Source organism: Micropterus dolomieu, linkage group LG04 (assembly GCF_021292245.1).
Source record: "Micropterus dolomieu isolate WLL.071019.BEF.003 ecotype Adirondacks linkage group LG04, ASM2129224v1, whole genome shotgun sequence".
Lineage (NCBI taxonomy): Eukaryota > Metazoa > Chordata > Actinopteri > Centrarchiformes > Centrarchidae > Micropterus > Micropterus dolomieu.
In genome coordinates this window covers 31935551-31956878 of record NC_060153.1, presented here as the reverse complement: position 1 = coordinate 31956878, position 21328 = coordinate 31935551, and the positions used below count along the sequence as shown (strand labels likewise).

At 39.6% G+C, this 21328-nt stretch overlaps 1 protein-coding gene across 13 annotated transcripts in view; it reads right to left on the bottom strand.

The window, feature by feature from the left end:
* Positions 1 to 21328, bottom strand: part of tenm3 (teneurin transmembrane protein 3) — an 818277-nt gene that overhangs the window by 45558 nt on the left and 751391 nt on the right. For all 13 annotated transcript variants that reach the window (XM_046046662.1, XM_046046670.1, XM_046046663.1 and 10 more), the window contains 5 exons: positions 20557 to 20689; positions 20178 to 20306; positions 13697 to 13828; positions 13263 to 13398; positions 6037 to 6180 (listed from right to left, as the gene is read on the bottom strand). In XM_046046662.1, the coding sequence (XP_045902618.1) occupies positions 6037 to 6180; positions 13263 to 13398; positions 13697 to 13828; positions 20178 to 20306; positions 20557 to 20689 (674 nt within the window). The remainder of the gene's footprint in view (positions 1 to 6036; positions 6181 to 13262; positions 13399 to 13696; positions 13829 to 20177; positions 20307 to 20556; positions 20690 to 21328) is intronic.

The following is a 21328-nucleotide window of genomic DNA, read 5'->3' as shown; positions in this document are numbered from 1 at the left end:
TTGAACAGTGACTGAAGGTTCTCGGCAGCGGAAATCAGTGTGAAGAATGACCTTCAGCCAATCAGAGGAATGCAATATTTAAAAAGATGGCTCCTCATGGCCAAGGATGAATGAAAAAGTTTAGATCTTTCATTCAGGACAAGTCAAAGGCTTTTCCTTGAGCTAAAACTGGAATCAATTTGCAATAAAACATCTGCACGTATCTGGAATTGAAATGAACGTGTGCATAACTATTACATGAGGTACCAAAAAAGGTAGTTTACCTGTCCCCCTATTTTTTATAGATTCATTAAACATGGACAATACACATACATATTATTACATTTCAGTATGCTGATGGCTAATCTATTGCGCTAATGACTCTAGATGAAGTTATCCCATTACCTGGGAATAACAAAACCAATCCCTTTCAGAAAACTATTTCATTACAGCAGACATCCAGTCAGCACCCATGTACCAAACAGTTACCAAAAGGTTGCTACTTCTTCTTCTAATACTACTTCCGATACTGCTACTATGGCAGTCTTTACAACAACAACTAATACTACTACCACTAATTTCTAAAAATTACTACTACTCTCCCTCTTGCCATTCTCATACAGGCCCCACTTCACAGTGCACAAGCCTGCCAACCTGAGTGTGATGTCAGAGGAAAATGGCCGCTGTGTGAATATGTCGTAGGGAGGTAAAGGTTTTAATATTCTGCCTTATCTAGGTTGCATCCTGGGTGAATTGTTGTCATGTAGACATAAGCCGCTGAAGTCTCATTACAATTGATGGGAAAACCAAATTTGATTTAGAGCAGGAAATCAAAAAAAAATCGACATTCTGTAACATAAAATAACGTTTATATTCTAGACTTTTCTCTTATCTCTGCATTTCTGTGTGTAAAATACTGTATAGACTTTACTCTGCAGGGATAAAATTCAAATGAAGAGAAAATCACTCCCTGATTGAACACTGAACCACTCGGGGGTCGATTATGACCGTCCTCCTTCTGGGTCCTTACGGGTCTTCAGGTGGGCGTAGAAGCCAGTCCTGGAGCCGCATTTGTTGGGGTAAGTTGACCTTTGCGAGTACGCTAACGTTGGTGCGCTTATCCTCCCCGCTAATCAAAAAGATCTTCCTGAAGAATCACTGTTGGTATGCATCGAGTGCCTTCTTGTGCCTGCTATATGCTGCCCATGTTTCTGACCCATGCCGTAGGGTGGGCAGCACTGCCGCTTTGTACACCGACATTTTTGTTCTGGCCTGAAGGTCCCGGGGTTTCCAAAACCCTTTTTCTTAATCTTCAGAAGGCCAGGCTGGCACAACTGACACGACGGTCTATTTCAGTGTCAGTGCTGGCTTTGGAGGAGAGAAGGCTGCCAAGATTTGGGAACTGGTCAAAGGTCACAAGTGTATGTTGCTTTGTATTAAGGAGCCATAAAGCTTAACCCTTGAATACACATATCAAGGCAGCGTCAGTGTGAATTAGTTAAGGATGGAGGAGAAGACTAGTTCTGGTGAAGCTAAGGCTACCTTTGATAATACATGGTACAGAGGGAGCAGGTGTACTACTGATTCAGTTACCTGCAGGTCACAGGTTACTTGCATTTAGTTGAGTAATTAGATGTAAGGAAAGAGTAGATCCATTGCTAAAAAACTCAACTACAAACACTTACATTTGGATTTGTGGTCAGAGAGCCCCCACATAAATGTAAAGTTGTTTAAAGTTCAGCAATTTTGATTTGGTTTGATGTCCTGGAAAATAAGCATGTTCTCTGGAGCAGAGCACTAAGCTAAAGCACTCCAACTGTGGCTGAGCTGCTTTACCAGGCAGCTTACACTCTTACACTCCCAGAGTCAGAGATGTGTGAATACACAGACAAACATGGGCGTGCACACACACACACACACACACACACACACACACACACACACACACACACACTCACAATGCATGCAAAAGAAAGCAGATCATCTCTGTCAACCCTGTGCCCCTGAAATCCCTCCACACACACAATCTCTCTCTCTTTCATCCAGTCTTATCTGAGTTGTTCAGCAGTGCTCACCGATCACACAGCACCAGGTGTGTGTGTGTCCGTCTGTGTGTAAAGGTGTGGACAAGTCTGTGCACACAAATGCAGTTTGTGTCTCTTTTCCTCCGTCATTCTCTTTTCTTCCCTTATGTTTTTTTTTTTGTATTCGTGGTCTCTCATAATATTCTGTTTCTCTCTTTTTCTTTCTGTCTTTGTTTTTATTTGTTGGTTCCTCTCTTTCCCACAATAAATATCTACATTCTGGTATAACATGATGTAGATTACTGAAGCACAGTAAGTCTCAACCTCGGATCTGTTTTCGTGGTTACGCACAAAAAAGGTTGAGTACTTTAAAAGTCAGTGTTGCTAAACAGAAAAGTCAAATTCTATGCTTAATAATGGAAACAATATGTAATAATTAACCATATTCTCAGACGTTTGTGGTGTTTTGTTTATTTCATAAAATATTATATTACCATTACAAGCATTTCTTTTTACGAAAATCAGCTTTAAACAAAAGATGATTGATGAAAAGGAAAATTATTGTGTAATCAAATTCATAGTTTGTTGTTCAAAATGAATCATCACTCCCTTTGATTTGACACAACTACATGAACAAAGATAAAAGCAAAACTCTTGTTATACCATAAAAAACAAAACTCAATTCCAAAAGTAACCGGCTTTATAAGAGGTGCTGCTGTTTATTCCATTTTCTTAATCAAAAGAAATAGAACAATGTTCTGACTCATAACAAAGTGAGCAGTTCTCCTAGCAAAGCAACATTATTTATATAGCGCGTGAGCTACCACATAAATAAATAAATCAGACATAAGTAAACACAACTGAACCTCATTTAACCTGACCTCGGCACAGGCGTCATATGTATTTCTTTTAAAACTTTAGCAGCTGCATTTTGGAGTAACTAATGGATGAGATTTCTGAACTGCGTGACGTTCCAGAGACAACTGTGACAATATATATAACAGACATTCAGTTGTCAATTTCCTTGATACACTCCGATAGCGTGTATCGTGCATGCAGCTTATAACTTTTCATAGTTATAAGAACAGTTGGAGAACCAGCCCCCTTTTTCCTGTCCACACTGCAAGAACTGGGATCGATCGTAGTTCTTAGAACGTCGTATTGAGCGACTTTGTTAGCTCCTACTTCAGATCAACAGACGATTCCATCGCAATGACGGCACACGCTGGGGTTTTTTTCATCTGTTTTTTCCAGCTTTATTGCCGAAACACGTATTGCCTATGACAGAAATCAGTCATTGGAAAAGGAAGACAGGGTTTCTGGAATAAGAGCAGCGGACCACAATCCACTCGGCCCAAACTACCGGAGCAGGCACAACGATGGGTGCGGTGAACTCTCAGGGGAGAGAGCCGGAAAAGGAGCCGTGATGGCCCAGTTTGGATTTCAGGCTGCTCCTAAAGGTCTGTACAAAGTGGGTCTCATGTTGGCCAAGCAACAAAAATCAGAGACTGACCCCATCAACGTCCCCGATCAAGCACTCGGCAGGTGGTCCGTGTTTCGAGCTGTCAGCGCAAGACTACCGGAAAGATGAGAGGAGGTGGACATCGATGATGCTTGGTGCTCAAACACAGTCAAGATGGACTCTGTCATCTGCCAACTGTCAGACTTTTTATTGTGCATTATCATGTCGTTGCTGCTGTTTACATTGTCTCAGATGCAAATTCAAAAGATGCACTGCGGAATGTTCTTGGTGTTTATGTGTGTGTATATATGAATATATATCTAAATAACTGCATATTTTGTTTTTTTGTTATGTTACCATTTTTAATATACACTTAGCTGTAGCTTGAAAGGACTACAAATTTTAGGGCTGGACAATAAATCTATAACAATATAACAAATGTTCAATAAATATTCAATAAATGTGTTTATTCACTTGAATCATACACAAATTAGGACTTAATTTTTCTATTAAGATGTTTATTTTGTTGAGGAAGAAGGACTGAAAAAAGCTTTTACTTAATTTTACTCATGCATATTTGCTTTACAAAGATTTGATCATTATTGTTTTGAATGTTCTACCTCAGATTTGTGAAGTGATCCACTGTTTGGCATCAAGTGTTCTGACCATAAAGAAAAGTTTAAACCACAATTTGAACCCCAACTAAGTATTGAACCACAATCAGGCTTCTTCAGCTCTCACTCAGAGGCAAAAAGTCAGCCTTTATACTCGAAAGAAACGATTTGATACTTTGATATCGAAAGATATGAAGCTTTTTTTTATCGCGATAACATTTTTGGCCATATCGTCCAGCCCTAACAAATTGTGTTTCATTACACAACCTTGTGCTGTATAATGAGAAATAAATAATCTTGTACCTTGAAAGCATGGATAAAAATACAGTTGTGTGACTATTTTAACAAAGCAGTCATAGCTTCCTAAATTAGAGGATTTTTCAAAATGGAAGAATAAAAAGTTCTAATTATACATTTAGTATTACCACTGTCTCCTGTAATAATGTTTATTTATGTTAGGAGGATAGTGAGTAGTGTGGTTGTGTTTAAGATAGCAATCTGCTGTGGCCATAACACTACTCATGTGTTCTCCACACTGCACTGATTATGATAACTACTGTCTTGCAGTCAGATAGCAATCCCTTCAGACCATCTGATTTAAAAATTGCTGGACACGCCTTACAGCTGTCATACTACCATATTATCTACAGATGAATATAAAGATTAAGCACAAAGTTGAATATGAGACATTCAGTAAATAGAAAGGTAGCTGGTCTTCCCAGTCAAAACAAGAAAACATGAAAGAATGAAATCACTGAAGAGTGTCTTACTGCCAGAACGTTAGAAGTCAACACTCACTGTACAGGCATGTTATTTCCAAATCTAACACAACGTCCCATCCACATCATTAGTGGAGCTACAAGACAAACAGCAAAGAAAACACAGCAGGAGTGTTTGACGGTCTCGCTCGCTCTCAAACACACACACACACACACACACACACACACACAGACAAGATATTGTCCATAAAGGGTGTTTTAATCTCAAAGGGTCAAACACACATTGTGCGTTGGCGTACTCTCCCTTGAAGACACAAAATCACACCCAGAGACCATTATAAATATAGACAGAAAATCACAAATCACACATGCATTTTAAACGCACACACACCCACACGCAAACACAATCGGGTGACAAGGTGCTGAAAACCCAAGAGTGCTGCAGGCAGAGAGGAATGAATAGCAATGTGATGGATGGGGTGACAGATAGAGGACAACAAGGAAGGGGAATAAGGAGAGGGGGAGGGGGTTTATAAAATCAAAGTGCCTTTAAAGCTGCAAAATGCTTTTTTTTTTTTTTTAACATATGTATCTATTCTTATATGAACCAGTTTTTAAAAGGTGGGCTATCTGAATGGAAATCAATCTCGTTTCATTCAGGTACAGGCGACCGATGTAGGTGATTCTCTAAGCAGCGCCAGAGTAACAGTAATGCATCCTTTTTGAACCAGCTTATTATAACCTTATTATTATTAATATAACAAGTCTGTTTTCCCACGGCACTCCACTCAGCTTTACATTCATGTAAAAATGCATGCAGCACATTGAGAAGCGTCAGTTAAACAAGTCCAGGCTGAGTTTTTCTGTAACATAACTTTTTCAATTTTGTGGATATCACCTTTAGATATCAGGTATTTTTTTTTAACCAAAAGTTGAGTTTTTTTCTTGTTCTTGTTAACAATAATAAACTAAACTACAATAATAAAAAATAATAATAAGACATAGAAACTTTAAATCAAGTTAGTTAATTTTAGGTAAATTAAAATAATGTCAATAAATGTGTGTATGTATGATATATGTGTGTAGCACGAAGGGACTACAATCTTTCTTTTGGTTATACAACCTTGTGTTGCATGACAAATAAAAATATACAACTCATAAACAACACTGTATATAGCTGCGGTATGAAATGCAGGATCTAGGTGCAGGATGTGGTTTTGTCATGTTATGACACGTACCATTTTGTAGGTCCAGGATGTGATGTTTATCCAGCGTCCATCCTCCCATGTTGGAAGCATCCAGCTCGTAGCCCTGTAAAATAGCCGTTCTCTTCTCCCACAGGATGAGGTCCAGGCAGGACTCATATTCAAACCCCACCGACACTACGAAACACAGACAGGGAGAGGCCAGTTATTCAGCTCTTTCCTTTGGTTTGGTTTGAACACGAGAACAGGAACGTTTCAGCGATTCAGACCACAGCAAACGGACAACAGGTTTGAAAACACAGAGTTAACCTCCATCTGTCTGCTGCTTTCATAACATCCACTGACTCCAGTTGCAGGTTCATTGATGCCCTTCATTCTCTGGCCCAACACACACACACACACACACACACTTCAAGCTTTCTTCTTTGCACAGAAACTACTTGTTAGGGCTGTCTACCAGTCACCATGAGGTACAACTATAGACTGCATAAAACATGGACGTAGTGTCCGTGTCGTCTCCCATAGCTTTATGAAGAACCGTCGTGACGCTCAATGTGAGCGGCTCTGCCAGTCGCCATCTTGGCAGTGCCTGACTCTGACAAATCCAAAAATGTAGAGCCAAATGAAGCCTGGTTGCTGAACCATCTAGCGGCTAGCCCCTTATTTTACCTTAACCATCACAACTACTTGTCTAACCCCAACCATTACCCTACCTCAACCGTGAAGGGTAATTTTGGTACTTTTAAACACATATTTTGGGGTTGAAATGACTAGTAAGTACAAAAACTTCTGGAATCCGTGCAGTACATGGCTTCAGCCAGCAGCCGCAAATCAGCTGGATTGGCTGCAATGTATTCCTTTGGGACAATGGCAGCCTTCAAAATTACGTTCACAAAAAGTGCCAGCTGAAGCCATCTTTTAGCTGCCTACCAGCGTCATGCAGGTGCATTATTACCAATTATTACCAATTATTACCATTTATTGCCAGTCATTACCAATTATTACCACTTATTACCACTTATTACCAATTATGACCAATTATGACCAATTATTACCATTTATTACCAATTATTACCACTTATTACCACCAATTATTACCACTTATTACCAATTATTACCACTTATTACCAATTATTACCACTTATTACCAATTATCACAACTTATTACCAATTATGACCAATTATTACCATTTATTACCATTTATACCAATTATTACTACTTATTACCATTTATTACCAATTATTACCAATTATGACCAATTATTACCAAATATTAACTGGGTAATTATAAGGCAATATAAAATATGAAAAATATCCTAATAGCAAGTAATGAGCTGACTGAGGAGAATAGGTGTGTTCTGGTCTAAACTAAGTTTACTTTAAATCAAACGCTGATATAAAAGAGAGATATAAAAGATAATTCTGTTTTCTTGGCCACCTGGAGGTAGCAGAAATAAGGTGTGAACACAGCATTGACATCATCACCTCTTTAAGCTTATATGGTGAACTTGTTAGCAAACAGCAGTTATGGAGCTTCATTAGCATTCATTTGTGTTTGGGTCCTCCTGATGAAGGTTAAGTCCAATATTCACTCTATTTTAGCTCTCTACAGACTTCTGAGGGAATTGCTGAATGCTCCACTGTGTTCAGCAGCTTGTTGCTAACTGTGTGTCTGCTGTTGGGTGCTGAGATAGTAGTACAAGTGGGTTTTTAGAGCTTTTCACTAAAAACAAGCTGCTGGCTGCGTCAGAAAACGACTGAACCAAAACGTGCCAGACAGCTAAACCATGCGCTGAAAACTCAGTACAAAGCTTCCTAAAGCTGAGATTCAGGTGATAATTATCTGATAGTGTCAAGATAAGAAAATGTTTGAGCCGCTTTCAGGTTTGGATTTGACTGAACAAAACTTCTTAAAACAATATCAGTGTCAGCTGATCAATCCCGATATCTATTTGAATAAATGCAATGCCTTCCCTTTATTTCTTTGTCTTTTTACTTCTTTATTTATCATACACCCTCATGTGCAGATATCCAGGTCTACCATTATCACTTTGACAGCGTGATTATTTGTCAGCATCACTTAATGCATTGCTGTAATCGCCAAGGTTTGTTTGAGTTAGCCTGACGTAATGCTTCCAAGGACCACAGACAGCAGATACGTTTCCTTGCCTCCGTTGGCATAGACTATCTATCTTGCTGTATCTGTTATTAATCACTGTTGGGCCATTCGTTCATGTTGCCAGACTCTATCTGAAAGAGCTTTGTTCCAGTTTATATTACAATGACTCTTAGTTACTGACCGACTACTCAGAAAGCCATACATTTTCCACAAGAGAGCCTCATTTTGGAAATTGGCTTATCAGAAATAATAGGCCTATGTAAGCCCATGATAGCCTGAATTCTAACGTCTAAAATTGTCCAAAATCTGACATTTAGGAACATAGGGATTAAACTGTTATCTGTGGCGGATTGCCTTTTTCCCCCAGACTTCAGACATCAGATCATTTCCACTACTTTGTTTGCTAATTCAGCCCAGACACTGTAGGCACACCAGCCCACATTACCACGCATCCCCACTCACCAACACACATTCACTATGTTTGTGTACAGATGGTGAAATAATATAAGAGCATAAAGAGCACATGCTTATAACAAATTTACACATAGAGTTAAAACAACGGCTGTCCATCTGAGTATGTTGTAGAGTCTTTCTGCTCTCTGTCTGTCTGCTGTTACTGTCTTTCTCTACAGCAGAGTTAATTACAGACCGAACATTTGTGGGTCTCTATTTTCTTCCCACCTCTACCACCTTCCTCCCTGTCTCTGCTAGGCCTACAGAAGCATCTTTCCTCCCAGCACTGGTACTAGAAGACCAGGTCTCTGGCTGTGCACTGCAGAAAATGTTTTCTCACACACTGCTCCCAACATTGGAAAACACATAAATAAAAACATGTAAGTCTTGTAAATGGCAGAAGCAGAAAGGACTGAAGGTCCTAATTTAAATAACCTAGTCAAGTTGGTCAGCCCAGGATCTCAGCACCAGGCCAGCTGTTGCCAACTGGGCCAAATGCTTTATATTTATTGTTAATATTATTATTTTTCATAGGCTATTAATAATATTATATAAAATAAAATAAAATTGTGCAGGTGATAAAACCTTATGTCCTGTAAAAACAATTTAGTTATATATATTCAGTGTTTCCCGCAGAATGACAGTAGGTTATTTCTTATTTAACCTTTTTAATGCTACTTTAGTGTTTACTCACTAGCCTACTTGAATCTGCTCTCTTTGCCTTCGGTTCTAATATTCCCAGAGCGGCTTGCCTTTGCCTTTCTTTTTCTCTCTCCCTGTTGACTTTCTCCATCAGTAGTGGGCAAAATGACACAACACACGTGATTTCCTCCCGCGATCCCGTTTTCAGCCGCAGGTGCGCGAAACCAACGTTGTACCCAGTTACATCCTCACGGGTGTGTTCAGTGTTCGTGGTCCGTTCTTGTAAAATATCCACTGTGTCTGCGTCTTGTAACGAAACATACAGCATCTCTATCAGCGTTTCTCTGCTAAAATGCTTAAATGGGTTGGCAAATTATACTTGGGCGGCCGTTAATGTACCTGAGCGGCCCGCCCAAGTAAAGCTTATGTGTGGGAAACACTGATATTATTATCAATCTGACCAGCTCACCCCAAAACAAATGATCCGGCCACTCTGGCATTTGCCAGAATTGCCAGATGGCCGTTCCGCCCCTGCAAACTAGCCTGCACTCTTTGTTTCGCAGAAGAATATACTGTACCCATTTCTGCTTTACGATTAAAACAGTCGGAAATCTAACTTAAACTTTCAAATGGAACTTTGGCTGAGAACATTATTGCTGTCAACACAGTTACCTTAAAACTTTTACAACAATTGTAAATTACTTGATTTATCTAGAATTCTGAGCCATAATGAGGAATAAAAAATGCGCTGATGATACAGTTACGTATCTTCAGTAAAATATTAAGGTGAGCGCCTCTATGTTTGTATAGATTTTAACAGTTGCCAGACATGCGCTACAAATATTCTTGTGGTTACGCTACCTTATTATATCTCATGAGCACCAATTTCAGAAGTGTTACAAAATATAGCAGTAAATCGTCTTTATGTTCAACCCATTAAGCCGGGCTACAATAAGTAATAACTCACTGAGGAGTATGTCTGCTGGACTTGTCCCTCATAAAAGGTGTCAGAGGAGTTAACATGCCCATTATGTCCGAGCCATTTTCCTGTCAAAGCCTTTCTGCAAAACCTATTTGAACAAAGCTGAAGCTGTCTGCAGCTTTATGTATGTTCAGGAGAAGTCAGCACTATAGGAAAATCCCTCCTCTCCACAGTTACTGTGAACACTTGTCAGACTTTAATAAGCAGTGCAGACCAGGACATATTTTGATGACTTGGTGCAATTTAACCGTTGTTTATATTTTATCTCCTCCTTCGTCATACACTTGTACATCTATTATCACTATGATTCCTTATGATTAGCAAAGTGGCTTGTTACTTCCACTCCTGGGTCACAGAAAGGGTAAGAGTTAAACTGATTCACACAGATTCTCTTAAATTCACGGTAGGAATCTCAATTCATTCAAGTCTTATCATTTACAATGAGCTGTTCATAAGAATAATAATGTAAACAAGTGAGAAATATCTTAGTAAATGGTTCACCGCCGATAGCTGTCTCAACAATATTACTTTCAGTTATGAGAGCACACCAACCCCGTACTTCACAATCACAGCGCTGTAAGCCTTGTGATGTACTTGCTTTTGACATATATGCACAGACACGCAGCTGCGATGTGAGCAGCATCAATCATATACTTGCCTGCAGACCTTTTGTGTTCTTGGGGGACATTAAGGGGCAGATCATGGCGGAATTACCCCCGGCCGACACCACATTATCTTTTTGCATAACTTACAATGAGTTCTATCAGTTTCAGTTCAAAGCTTTCTGCCATGTTTTTCAGAGTGTGCTACCAACCTTACCTTCCCTCCTGACATACTGTTGCCTCCACTGTTCATGTGCTTCATTGCATCTTACAGACACACACAACCAACGCTCCAGAGCAGAAGCATTCACGCTCTAGATATAGCAGCCTTTATTAATAACAGTAATGTTTACATTAAAAAAGTCACTATACAAACTCAATAATATCTCCCTGGAAACAAATCTAAAATGTCAATACAATTAATCATATTCCTGACTGATGTACGCTTCATTCTTTCTAAACTTCAATCAGTATCAGTCCCTCCTGGCTTCTCACACACCTGGCTCTGAGGTCGTCACCACACCTGCTCCGCATCCAATCTCCCGCAGTACTAAAGGAGCAGACACATCCAGTCGCCGCTTGATTGTTGTGAAGTATTGAGTAGGCTGCTGCTTTCCTGCCAGTTTGTTTGTTGTTTTTTCCCCTTTTGCGGCCTGCCAGTTTCTGCCTGCCTGAGCTGTTTGCTTCCCGTATGTCTTTAGCCACAACTTAACCGTGTCTCTCTGTCTAAGGAATCATCCCTGGAAACTCCGTCCTGGAACCCAGTCTGCATAGCCCACGTTACCTGAAAGCCGGTGTTCGGATCTACCTCTCTTCAAGCCCGCCAGCCAGCCTCTCTCTGGATAATCCCCTCTTCTTGCACATTTCACTGACTGTCTTAATAAACTGTTTAAACTCTTCCTCTTGTCCGATCTGCTCTTATAAGAGCCCCTGTCACGTACATGTCGTTTGATGAATGAGGAGCGGAAGCTTGTTGAGCGTCGATGAGCTTGCACAGTGTGCGAGTGAAAATCATTAGTTGCGCATTGTTGTTAATGATCATGTGAAATTTTAATAGCTGCGGTTATAATTCAGCTGTGGAGACGCACCGAATATAAGAGGAACGTCTCAACATTATGTTACCAATAAACATTTAGATGATCGATTTTTGACATTTGTGATAATTTAATAGTTTTTTACAATTTTACAAAAACGCTTGGAAATCAAAATTAGCTTAAGCTATTGTAACCAAACTTGGGAGCGTCTGTTCAGATGCTCGATCTGAGCTTTGCTGAGCAGACCTAGAATATTATTCCACTAGGGTTAAGTTTATACCTCATAATTCACTGCATTGATTCGTACCAAATTTGGTTTGTGCGATCTAGGGTCACTGCTTAGTTGATGCATACAATTAGGTAATGATTGCTTAAAGTGGGCGTGGCTTATTACAACAAATGTAAATTTGTATACATTTCACATTCCAAAAATATCTAAGAAAATCACCCATATATCTTAGAGAGCTGACATTTTTTCAGCACATCTACTGATATGTGACAAATATTTGCCTACGCTCAATCCTGAAATCAGTCACTCTATATTTATCAGAATGTGCAAAATCAATTAACATCTATATCTCCACAAGTCTTCGTTTAAACGCTACCAAAGTCGACACAGACATTCTCCAGATGGCTGATATCAAGTGTTCAAAGGGTTTTTAGATCGGAGTCTACAGTGATGTTCAGTATCTTGTACAGTGTGCACAACATTTTCTTTTTTGCTCAGAGTTGGATGAAACGTCACTAAAATAATTGACAACACACTCAAAACCAGTGAGTGATTTTTTTACACAATTCTATCACCAACATTTTGACTATAAGCGTTTTAAGTCTAAACTGACAAAAATGTCCAGGTATGGCACATGTGACGTCACAACCTCAACTTGTGAGAATGTGTGTGGAAACAGCTTCTCAACAGTAGCTCAGTCACTGAGTCGCCTACGCATGAGATCTGAAGTTCCAGGGTTCAAATCCCCACGCGACCAAGTCAGACTTGCTCACAATGGGAGTGCTCAGAGTCTGGGTTCTCTGTTTTATTTGGATCCCATGACACTTTCCTCTTATTTTTCTCTGCTAAAAAATGTTTCTGCAGCATAAACCTTAAAACTTGGAAACACAAACTGTTTGTGTTTGGTTGAACATTTCACCCAGTAGTCGGTACACATAATGACACTCTCTGATCTCAAGGTGATGCTGTAAAAATCAAGTTTGCGTTTCTAAAATTATCTCTAAAAAGTCTTGGCTTCAAGTCCAAATTCTTTCATGACCTTAATTTCTTAAATTATCTACATTTGGTCTTCTCCTCTGAAAATGTCAAATGTTGCATTTCTCATGACTTGCTTGGATCGCGATCATTGCCGTTTGCAGCTACATCTTCTTGTACTGTGTCACATGCGTTGATCACCTGTACTGTAATGTAAACTCACCAACTGCCTCAGATAGTCCATACACGCGTTGGCCATAGGCGTCTGTTTTGTCCCAGATAAAGGTGTATGATAGGTTAGGTTGGGCAGGGAACCATTTCTGGAAAAGGCGACCCACCACCGCTACCATCAGGTGAACCTGGAGAAAAAGCACCAGACACAGACACATAGGTCACTAGCATAGACAGTTTAAGAGGGGTGGGTGGCGCAGAGAAGACACATGACTTTGGTGTGGGGCCCCCCACTGTGACACATCCACCAATGTGTCCCTGAGTAAGACACTTATAGTAGTACCCCTGTAATGGTAGAGCAGGTCATGTGTCCACTGACTTGGGGCGCTGATGCTGATGGCTTCTGTGCTAATAAGCAGTATCATATTATATCATAGTGGCATTTGAGGAAATCTGAATGATATCATATCATATTTCATATCTTACCTTCATCAGGTTGAAAGGTATTGATGACTGTGTCATGGTGACTTTGAGGACCGGTTTATATCCCGCAGCTCTGGAGCTCAGGTAGACCAGGTTTAGGTCACTGCCTGGTATTGAGGTTTCTTCCTGTAAAACCTTGAGAGGGATACAATGACAGAAAATACTTCAGCACAAACACTGTTTCACTGTCCAGATGGGTATGAGAAGCATGTTATTTATGGGGAATGGGATGCTAATTGGCACACAGCTTCATCTGGCCATGAGCAGTGTTTGCAGTGTGAATGCTCAGCAGAACAATAACCGTCTTTACTGCAGCGGCCCGGGGATTGATTTCCAGGCCCTTTTTATTCATGTTATCTCCCCTTCCTGTCTCTTCACTAAAGGCAAAAAGCCTTATTTATAAATTATTATTATTATTATTATTATTATTATTATATTACAACAATGCCTGATTTTATATATCCAACAAAATAATTAAGAATACTATATCATCACTGCGGCATCACATAGATATAATGATCACTGATATAAATGCAGAAATGTGAAATAAATTGCCTGAAAAGTCCGAAAGCTCAAACGCATCGACTGCGCTGCTGAAATGTAAAACTGGCAGTGAACGCTGAAGTGCATCAGCTAAAGAAACTGAGAGCTGAAATACGTTGCTAGAAAGGCTGGTAGCTAAACTATAGTCCTGTAAAAGCAGTAAGTTGACATGAATTGACTGAAAAGACTAAAACAAGACAGATGAACTAAATTGCTAAACACACACTGGCAGCTGAAATTACTTTGAAATCATTGCTGGAAATGCAAAAATGAATTGCCAGAAAAATCTGAAAGCTCAAATGTATTGCACTACGCTCCTTAAAAAACCTGTAGCTGAAAAGTAAAACTGGCAGGAATGGGAAAAGTCAAATAGAAACTTAAATGTCTTTAAGAAGCATAACATTTTTACATTTGAATTGTTTTTGTAGCTGAAGTATGGGGAAGAAGTAGTCAGAACTAGAGCAACAATTTCTGAAGAAATTACAGCGTGAATGCTGGCTGTTGAAAGGCTGACGCTAAACTGGATTGCTGGTGTTGGGAACTGGAGTTTAAATGGCATCAATAGTTTTACTATAGTACAGTATAGTACAACTATTATTACAATAATTTAATAATTAATAATATAATTGAACTTACAATTATCGTGGGCACCACTCTTAAAGAAGAGAAAATTGAAAAGAGAGGCGATATATATTCGCTTGTTTGCAACATAAAAGAACCAGCATGTACGTCCACAAGCATTTATTAACAGACAAACAAAAGCAAAACCCACCAGATGAAATCTAACTAACATGTACTAAAACAAATGTGTGTGTGAAAAGTAGAGTTTGTGTGAGCTTCTTTGTTCTGCCTCTGTATGTCTCGTGCACGGGCATGAACACATGGTCAGAATAAAGAGAGCATGTGAAGCGGAAAAGTTTAGTTTTCCCTTCGTGTTGTTGTGTTTAAAGGTTCAGTGTGTAAAATTTCTAGTGACAGAAATGCAATGTAAGATCCATAACTATGTTTTCAGTGGTGTTTAAAGACCTTACATAATGAACCGTTATGTTTTTACTACCTTAGGATGAGCCTTTTCTATTTACATAACCGCAGGTCCCCTTACATGGACGTCGCCGTGTTGCGGCGTCATGTTTGTACAGTAGCTCGAAACGCACAAACAGCGCTACAGTGTGCATTTCGTCACGACGTTCTTCTTCTTCTTGTAGAATTCTGGCAGTGAAGACGCTCATCACTACATTGAATACATGCGTTCGAAGAAGAAGTGATAATATACAGCAGAGGTCAAATAAGTTTTGCTGAGTCAGAATATAAGGCATGACATTAGAACTAAATGTTACAGAGTTTAGTTTGCTCTGTTGGTAAAGCGCAGGACTAGAAGGTTGTCCCACATCGGGAGAATATTTTTTCCCTCTTCTACAAAATTATTATGAAGCTACTGTTTCTCATGCTCCCATTAGATCACGTGTGTGTTCCGATGTTTGATCCGCATCCATGAACCTACAGACGCTTTTTTCATTCCCCCAGTATCTCCAGGCAGAGGACATTTAGGGGAATCACTTCTTCTGACGGCTCTTTCGAAGGTGTGTCAAGCAGGCTACAGACTTTTAATGTCGTTCAGAATTTTTCAAAGTAAAACCTCTCAATTCACCTTGAAATAAAGAACAAAAAACGCAAAAAAAAAAACGTTCTCGCGCTTTTATTTTGTAGGCCACTAAAGAGGAAGTGATTATGTGAGAAACTTTATTTGTTGCCGCTATCAAAGCACCATAATCTGGCAGCGGGCCAGATGTTATTGTTTTGGCGAGGGTCCATAATCACAGAGAGAATGAACGTGTTTATCAATGTTTGTCTAAACTTTATCTATTATGTGGTTTATAATGGACTGTGGTGCAGAAACAGTGATAGTGTTTCACACTCTTGGCTTTCATTCATCATGTTATCTGTCAGTGTTCAAGTCGCGATAGTTTACTGAATAATTAAGTAAAAATAATTTCTTAACAAATATACCTAAAGAAACCTAATTTCGTCTCTGGCCACTCTCTGCTCTCTCAGAAGAGACACCTTTTGTGCTGTCTCAGCCACCGTAGCTATCCAACGCTCTTTGATGTGGGGGGGGGGTAATTCACAGTCTTACCACTAGCTGCCACTAAATCTTATACACTGAACCTTTAATGCCAAATTGAAGTATATGTATGTGATATGTGTAATGGTGCCAAGTTATAATGAGTTAGTTAGCATGCAAAGACTCTGTGTCTGTGTGGAGCACAACTTTACCAACATCAGTTTAGCTTTGTGCAGAATGTCTGCTCTCCTCAGAGTCAAGCCACTCTGCACTTAATTATTAAACATCATATTTCATTAAACAATGTGGAGCACTTTAAGGTTTGAATAGAGTTTCTAGCTGAAAGATATTAAAACGCTGAATTAATGTGAGAAAGGCACTGGTGTTATTAAGACTTGGTAAAGTTGGGAATGGTCTTTTTAGGATGAATGCCGATCCAGCACTCCCGCTATTGTTTTATTAACAACCAAAAGGGTTGCACTGTGTCATTGGTGGCACCATTGCCTCACAGCAACAAAGTCTTGTGTTGACGTTCTGGTCCTGGTTTTCTTCTGCATGGAGATTGTTCTTTGTTAGTTTTCAATTTTATAGGTAAATTCGTCCTCTCTGGCTGAAGGTTTGTTTGTTCTGCAGATGGTTTAGAACGAAAATACATAAATTCAAATAAAAAAAAAAAAATGCAAACATTAAATATTAAATAAACTCCCAGACTTGGTTAGAGATTAATGTTGACATTTTAGACATCTAGTCTTAACAAAAGGGCCAGCAGTTAAGAAAACAACCAAGACCTTTGATGAAGAGGTCGACTCCAGCAAAAAAGGAGATGGGCAAGAAATATTTAGGAAAAAAAAGCTCCTCAGGGAATCATCCACGTGGACCATTTCAGCGTTATATTTTTGCACTATTGCCTTTTCATTAGACAGGCATTTAGTGTTCATTACAGATCCATTACATCCTCTTTAAGACTGCCCTTTTCACTGCCCTCCTCTCTAATGGACTCAGCTCCACCAAAAGCTAAGTAGCAGCTTTCCATTTGCCTGCTTTTGATCTGCACACACACACACACACACACACACACACACACACACACACACACACACACACACACACACACACACACACACTCTTACCTCACATCCACGTCACACGCTTTCCTTTGTGCACACACTCTCCCTTTATCACCAATAGACAGACACATACAGACGCTTGTCAAATAAAAAATAATTACGGAGCTCTGGTTCAGGGTTGTAAAAATATACACACATGGAGTTCTATCATCTGTTTCATTTCCTCTGTGGACTGGTAATGCAATGTGACGATAAAGAACCACACACACACACACACACCCCTGCTTCCCTTTGTATTCTGCTCTCCCAGTCTTTCTTGCTCGCACAAAGTCAATATACCTCTTTCTTTCTCTTTCCTTCCCTTTCTCTTACACAAAACACACACGTACACAAACCACACAAAGATAACACATATGTAATATGTGTACGCAATGACAACATTCCTCCACGATGAGTCTCAGTTGCCTGCCAAGAGAAACGTGTTATTAGGCGTACAGGCAGAACACATCAGTGGCAAGACACAGGGTGGGGCTAGGTATGTGTGTGCATGTGTGTGTGTGTGTGTGTGTGTGTGTGTGTGCATATACCACACACACATACAGTTTCTTATAAAAACAACTACTCCAGAGCACAGCTCCTCGGCTGTGGAAAGCACAGTGCCAAGAAACAGTAACTAAACCCCTTGGATTTGCCTGCATTTTTGCAGAACAGCCATAAAACGTGGGCTGATTTTCTTCAAAGTCACAATAATGGACAAGCTACATCTGCCTGAAACAATAACTTGAAAAGAAACTGCATGTTTTGGTGTATTTACTGAATTATCTGCTTGAATATTCAAAGTGAGGCCGGGAAAAGAAAGTGAACTCTTGTGACCTCAACCGAATATTTCCTGCAGGTGTTGATCACATCCCCACATTGGCCAGGAGGATTTTTAGGCAATTTCCCCATACGGTTTAATTACTGATATTTCAGAAGAGTATTTTTTAATGAATGGCTTTCTTCAGTTCATGTCACATAATCTCAGTTGAACCAACTGTGTTTCAAGTGTTTCTGCAACAAAATATAACTTGCCAATTTCAGACGTGGAATGTCATCAATTTATTTTGATTTACATAAGCACCAATTTTAAAGTGTATTTTTCTTATTGCTGAAACATAAATTGCAAGCTCAGTGGCTGAGATATTTAGACAGGTCCTTAACTGGAACCCAAGGGTTCTCTTCCACCTTTTTAAACCTTTTTTTTTTGCCATCTTGCATTATCTGAAGGTCACTTAAAGCACATGTGAATGAGCGATAGTTCACATCACCGGGGCAGCTGTAGCTCAGCAGGAACAGCGGGTTTGCCCGAACTGATGTGTGAATGTTCTTTTCTGTTTCTGATGAGCAGTGGGAACCTTAGCACTTGAATGTAGAGTAAAAGGGATTATACACGTACAGAGCATTTACATCAGCTTGTGAAGAGATGAGTGTTTGAAGTCAATATTTCGTGCTATGTGTTTTGTTCAGAACGAGGCACAACTAACTACCACAAGGTAGATTTATTTATCATTTGCAAACAAACATTATATACAAAAATTATAATTACAATTTTAGCTCATTAATGTGAAAATCTGAATTGTAATAGCTTCATTAGAGGCCATTTGTGAAGGGGGTCACACACTATTCCTTGTTTGGACTTTTAACATTCAATTCAATTCAATTTTATTTATATTGCGGCAAATCACAACAGCAGTTCTCTCTGAGCGCTTTTCATAAAGAGCAGGTCTAGACCGTACTCTGTGATGTTATTTACAGAAGCCCAACAGTTCCCACCAAGAGCAGCACTAGGCGAGCAGAACCGTGGCTCAGGGTGGGCGGCCATCCTCATCGATATAAGAATTATTTAATAAATATTCCAATTCTTTGAGGGTTATTAGTTTACATATTGCATTTGTCTATAATAGTGATATAGTAATATGTAGGGCACAAATGCAAATATGTGTGTGTGTTTGTCTCAGGTGTATTCGTGTCCAGAACCAAGCCTGTTAAATACGTTACTGCTAACAACTAAGAACCTTTTCCTGTTTTAAGCTAAAAGGGAGTTTATTTCAATAATGTTGGCATTTCATTGGCCTTACATTACAAATTGTAATGATACAAGATAATGATCTTAAATGAAAAGTGTGAGTAGGATTTTTCAGATTTTATTATAAAATTATGAAAATGAATTTATGTAATACAAAAATATGTAATATATGTGTATATAATATATATAGTCCTAGTGTTGATAATCTTTTACAATCTTCATACAAATTGTCTTTTTATTTTTTTCTAAAACTGGATTTTACAATATTAGGGCTGCAAGTAACGATTCTTTTCATTACCTACTAATCTGCTGATTATTTACTGGATAGTTAACTAATTAAACTGTTTCATGTTGACATTTTCAACAGCCCAAAAGCAAAAGATATTCAGTATACAAAAATACTGACATGCCTTTAACGCTTTCCAATTATCACTCCTTAGTTTTAAATGCACATGGTATTCTCCACCTCCACCAGTGGCTCTAATTATTCTACCATTAAATGGCACCCATATTACTCTTGTTGATGCCTACAAATACTAAGGAATTTGGCTTGACGGCTTGACTCTCATTTAAGATTCTTATTCAACATTTGACTCAAAATGTAAAAATCAAAATAGACTTCTTGTACACAGGAATGTCCTGGGACAAAAAGTCCGCCCTGGATTTTTGTCCAGTCCATTATTACTTTTGACTTTGTTCTCCACTACTGCCTATTCACTAAAAGGCCTCCTCTGGGGTATTAATTACCTGTGTTTCAGGTATGATGGGGCCATCCTCAGGTGAACTTCTGTAAAATGTAGACAGAGGGGAAGCAACAATGACAGGGCTGGGTCTGATGAAGCCACTCAGGTCACAGCTAGGAATGTCATTCTCCTCCTGAAACAGCCGGAGATAACATGGGCCAGTTATTGTGTTATTGGGAAACAATGACTTCATTAGTCACTTCGTCTGGAGTAAGTCAGTCACACAGTGTCTATGTCATGAAAAACAACCAGGCAAAAATGAAGCTGGTGTTTTAATATAACTGGAACATAAGTGTAGTTCCTGTCGGGCAGTGCCTTTTCCTAACTGCCAGGCATCAGATCATGACCCCGTCTAGACAAACAGCAGCGACACCGCCGCTCACCTTCTTCATGACGAGTGTGTCCATCACATAGAAGACGTTCCATGGCACCCACACAGTTCTATACTGATTGAGGAATGGCGCACGCTCAAAACTCAGAGTTAGGGACGCCCCACCGTTGGCCAGGAGATCGAACCTGCACCACATCAATCACAAACAAAAACAATAAATATGTACAGTAAGTGCTAGAAAACACACGTAGTCAAATCAGAATGGTCAAGAATTGCCTATGGTCAACTGATCGTCATATCGGGTGTGTGTGTGTGTGTGTGTGTGTGTGTGTGTGTGTGTGTGTTGGTTACACACAGTAGCTCCCCTTTAATCTTGAGAAGCTGCAGAGCTGCAGTCTCTACTCATTAGCCACTGTAATTTCAACTGTACATTTCCAGCTAAACTGAGGCTTATTGTTGACCAGTTCCTCTCTGCTCGCCTGAGGTTCACCGGTCTTGTGCAGAGTTGTGCATGCCGGCTGACTCCCCCGAGAATAGCGTGCATGTCGTGGTTCCTCGCGGGTCTATTCCAAGTGCTGTTTAAAAACAATACAATATTCTTTGTGTGGTTCATCAATGGTAATAGATGATTCAAATGTCCCGCGAGGTTTACGCACAACTCTGCACATCACCGGCACAGCTGGCGCTCTGTCTCGCTCCCTCTTCTACCAAACACACACACACCAGAGACTGGCAGTTCAATCAGGCTTCTTCTATCGAAGCATTAAATCTTCGACTACTTGGGGTCAGCCCTAGAAAACACTGCTGTCAACTGAAGAATTGTG